The sequence below is a fragment of the Cupressus sempervirens genome, chromosome 11, assembly GCF_028749045.1.
Source record: "Cupressus sempervirens isolate cs-2001-9-10 chromosome 11, ASM2874904v1, whole genome shotgun sequence".
NCBI classification, from domain to species: Eukaryota; Viridiplantae; Streptophyta; class Pinopsida; order Cupressales; family Cupressaceae; genus Cupressus; species Cupressus sempervirens.
In genome coordinates, this window is record NC_143128.1 from 516,158,517 (window position 1) to 516,163,069 (window position 4,553).

General features: G+C 37.0%; 1 protein-coding gene across 1 annotated transcript; it reads left to right on the plus strand.

Moving 5' to 3' along the window:
• Positions 1-756: 756 nt before the first annotated feature.
• On the plus strand, positions 757-2,083 carry LOC149530621 (FBD-associated F-box protein At3g52670-like). Its single transcript, XM_089808221.1, has 2 exons — positions 757-1,698; positions 1,778-2,083. The coding sequence occupies exons 1-2, from the start codon at positions 757-759 to the stop codon at positions 2,081-2,083; spliced, it is 1,248 nt and encodes a 415-aa protein (XP_089664347.1).
• The last annotated feature ends 2,470 nt before the right edge of the window (positions 2,084-4,553 follow it).

Sequence of the window (4,553 nt, forward strand, 5' to 3'; positions counted from 1 at the left end):
TTGCATGTTGAGTTTTAATTCAATATTTTAAATTATCTAATATGATTCATCTTTAGGAGGTAAGCTTGAGAGGCTATGAGTGATTGCATAAAATGAGATCCCATGTCAAAATGATTGAAAATATATTTTACAATATTTTGGTGAAATCTAACCATAGATTAAGAGGCATTTTTTATATGAATGAAGGAGATTGAGAGGGCTTAGTAAATGAGTGGCTAGAATCAAGAGCTAGAAGAAGTTGACTTTTCAATTCACAATGAACTTCAGGTCTTATGTTCTATTCTTGCCCCTCCCCATGTGGTGTTAATGCTGGGCCAATGCACCCCAGAACCCACGTGGTGGTGTGGTCCCGACCTATTTTGGTTGGGCTCACAAACATGCTAACTGAATAGGCTGCAGGTCCATCACCAACTCCGGCCTCTGGAGTGTGTTTTGATACATACTTGCTAACTTGAGGTCTTATGTTCTACTCTGGCCCCTCTCCCCATGTGGTGTTAATGCTAGGCCAATGCACCCCGAGACCCACGTGGTGGTGGGGTCCACGACCTGTTGCGGAACCCGTTATAAGTATGATAATTGGACACATATAAGAAAAACAAAACATGGAAAATAGGTTAAATATATATAATTAAGAAGGGAGGAAAATGGTTGTTATAAGTAGGGTTCTTAACCGAGGGAAGAGCAAACCAAACATCACAAACTAGCACTGCAAAAAACCGTTAACATTTGTTCGTCTCGGGTGAGGAGGAGGGTACTATGGCAGTGACAAGGTCAAGGGCAAGAGCATTTGCAAAAGACAGGCTTTCTGCGTTACCAGATGATGTTATTTTAAATCACATCTTTCCAAGGATTTCGTACAGAGATGTGGTACGCTCTTCTTCCCTTTCACAGAGGTGGCGATTCTTGTGGAGGAAAATAAGCATCCTTCAATTTTGCCCCGAAGATTTCGAGAGGCAAAATGATGGTCGTATACATGCCATAATCAACGATGCCCTGCTCCGCCTGGATGGTCGTCTTCGCCATTTGAAGATTGATGTGGGCTTGGATGATCCATATTATGCCCATTTGAATAATTGGATTCATCTTGCTGCTGAAAAACAGGTCTGCCGAATGGTTGTCCAGATCTTTTACAGAGACTCGGAGACGAAGTTTCTCGATTCCATTGCGTGGCTTCATAGCATGGCGGAGATTGGCGACTCTCTTTGGAGGTGTCAAGACCTCACTGCCCTAAAAGTGGCATTCGTCAAATTTCCCAAGGTGCCGGACAATGTTGGGGTTTTTCGATATCTAAAATCATTTCATTGTCAAAGTGTGATGAGTTTGGATGATGCGAAGCTTCACGGGTTCATCAACCTCTGCCCACATCTTCAAAATCTGTCCATTTACTGTTGTTTTGGAGTGAAAAGGTTGTATATACGGTCTTCGAAACTCATGTACCTCAGACTGGGATGCATGAACCTTAATTTCTCAATGCAGATTGCTTGCCCTAATTTGACAGAAATCCAAATCACGGATTGGAAGCCGTTCATTGCGCTTAGATCACTACACCGAATTTCAATACGGGACTCCGTTAAGATAATTAGGCTTCAAAATTGCAATGCAAGCGATGCCGTGAATTCTGCAGGAATCCCTAGTATTACACTTCTTAATACGTTTGCGGCGCTTCAGCTGTTGGTGATACATGGCATTTGTTTCCAGGTTAGTATTCTACAGATCCAGATTATAAATCTGTGTATGTATGATTGTTGTCACTAAACCCATTTTATGTTTGATGTAGGAGATGATATCAGAGGAGATTTCAGTGGCTGAGGTCAAATTGCCGAATCTGAAAATGGTGCGCGCCCACATTGGGGCAGACAACGGTGCGCAGGCATTAAATTTTCTGTCTTTCCTTCTTAGAAATGCTCCATCGAGTGTAGTAAGTATTTTTTTTCATGAAGCCTGCCCTCAAATCATGAAAAAAAAGTTGTCAGAAATGAAAAAGGAGTTTTCAAAATCAAGGTTGATAACGGCGCCAAGAAATGGGTCAACGGGGTGGAAACGAGGTGCTTGCCAATTCTGTGATCAAATCACCGAGTATTAATAGCGGGTAAGCAGGATTCAGATAAGCGATGATTATTGTTAACAATACATAATTCCTTCAAAACACTACTTATTCTTTGTAAATTCCATAAAGATAACCCTTTTTCTTGCTTCAATATTTTTCAACACATTCTGTTCTGTGCTCTATTATTAGGGCATTTCGTAGGTTTATAAAGAGTTTGTGAATAGAAAAGCATTTTGTTTTAATTCTATTATTATATAATGAGCTCTCTATTCTCATTTGTGGAAAGCTTATATTCTGATTAATTTTCTTTATAAGTATGGATAGTCTTCCTGTTTTTCTTTTTTTAAGCATTTGTATAGAAAAATGATGCCTACATGATTCAAATTAAGCATATGATACTCTAATTTCAAAGTTTATTGTACTTTATTACAATATTTTATATTTTTTTAAAGAAAATTTGTATAGAGAGAAAGAGGTTAATAGAGTGGAAATAAATATAGAAATTATAAAAATATATACAAATCTATAAATTCAATATCACAATCTTATTGTCTTATATTAGTTTAATAAATTTAATTACATCTCTATAGAATGTTGGGAATTTTTTTTTCACTTATATTCTTTGTACAAACAACTCTAAAATGGTGTGCCTGAGGATATTCATCATGCTAGATAGAAGGCATTTGATTATAAAAATCTCAAAAAAAATTGTCATCTCACTGAAAACAATAATTTTAGGATATGAATAAAATAGAAAAGCCCTAGAAAATTTCAAAACATACTAGTAAATAAGATATAAAATATGTTCATTATTTATAATATCTCTCAAACTAATGTATGCATGGTAAGAGTATGCAGTGCATTATCTACTTAAATAAAAAGATTGCTGGAGATTGCATGAATTCAATGTAAGGAGATGTTGGAAAGTTAATTGTTTTGATTAAGTAAAAACAAGTTTTAAGGACCCAAAACCTTATTACAAAAGGACAGTCTCAGAAAAGATAGATCATTCAGGAACAAAAACAAAACAGATCTCCAAAAAGAAACACAAGAGGTCACAGACAAAACTGCTGAAAAAAATAGCAAAGAAAAAGCACTAGGAAAGCAAAAGGACAGCACAAAAGATAGAAAAGAACCAGCTACGTGGCCTTAATCAAGTCCAAAGCCTGTTTTCTACCATAACCTTCACCTCATCCTTCTTGGCTATATCATCAGTCTTTTTATAATGGGCCCTAGTGTGTTTGTTGGGACCTTGGCTATCAACTACTAGAGGAGAGTTTTGGCCTTTATCCATGTCCAGTTTCTTAACAAGGTAGACACATTGTCAGCCATTTGCTTAATTAACTTCTCAAGGTTGCACATCTTGGCTTCCATCATAGTTATCTTCTCCTAATTCGCCTTGAAGTCTCTATCAATAGCCCTGTTCTTAGCCTCCAGTTGTGGAATCTTCTACATAAGATTTTTAACATCCTCAATGCTACCAACCACTTCCATGAGCCTGTCAATATGTTGGCCAAGGGTGCACTCACCACGTGCAGTTTTACTAACATGCATGACAACCTTCCTAAGTTCCTGCATGTCAAGAAAGTTAATTGTTGATCATGCACTTATCAAGAAAAATATTTAACAACTTATCATTTCATTCAATCTCCCCCTACATGAGCATAGGGAATTGAGTCTCAATTTCCTTCGTAACTCTACAAGATTTATTTTTGAAGTATTAGATGGGAGGCTGACCCCAAAGAAAAAAAAGGTTATGTCTCACTTATCTACCCTATGCCATCTTTAAAATTCAAAAAAAAAAGTCCATACTATGATGGTAATATCAGTCCTTGAGCTAATATGTAGAAAAGAATGTAGAATAGACCAACAACAACTAAATAAAATGTTGCTATCAATTGACATAAACATTAAAAAACTCCATAACCAAGGCTAGCTTCCCTTGTCCTATCCTCCTCAAGAGCATCCTCAATGGAAAACACAACCAAATTTTTGAATCTTTGGTAGATACTAGTTTGATTGTAGCAAGGCCCTTCATAGACTGCTCTAGTCTTTCTAGTTAGGCATTACTATGGTTGTGCTTCCTTTTCTTCCCAGCATCTTCAGTGGTTTCATTCCTAGGGGAAGAGATATCCTCCCCCAACTTCTAGTAGGGGTAGCCTCTAGGGTGTCAAAGATATGGGAAGGGCTAAGAGGGTTAGAACTAGGCTTGTTCTCTTGAGGCACTCTACAAACTCTATTGCAGGAAGAGTTGTAATATAGATATCTACAACTTGCTTAGATCCAATAAAAAATTGTAGCACCACATTCTCTTCTTGTACTAGATTAGGAATAAAATTATGATGAGTCAGAAATGAAATGTTGATGAGTCTTGGTCTATAGTCCATGCTTAGTATGCAAGATTCTTTATCATGCCAATAATAATACTTTTATGATAGGAAATGGTTGTGTCCTGATCTTGACCCAACTAAATATCCTCTATATCATACCAGTTCAAATAGATTGA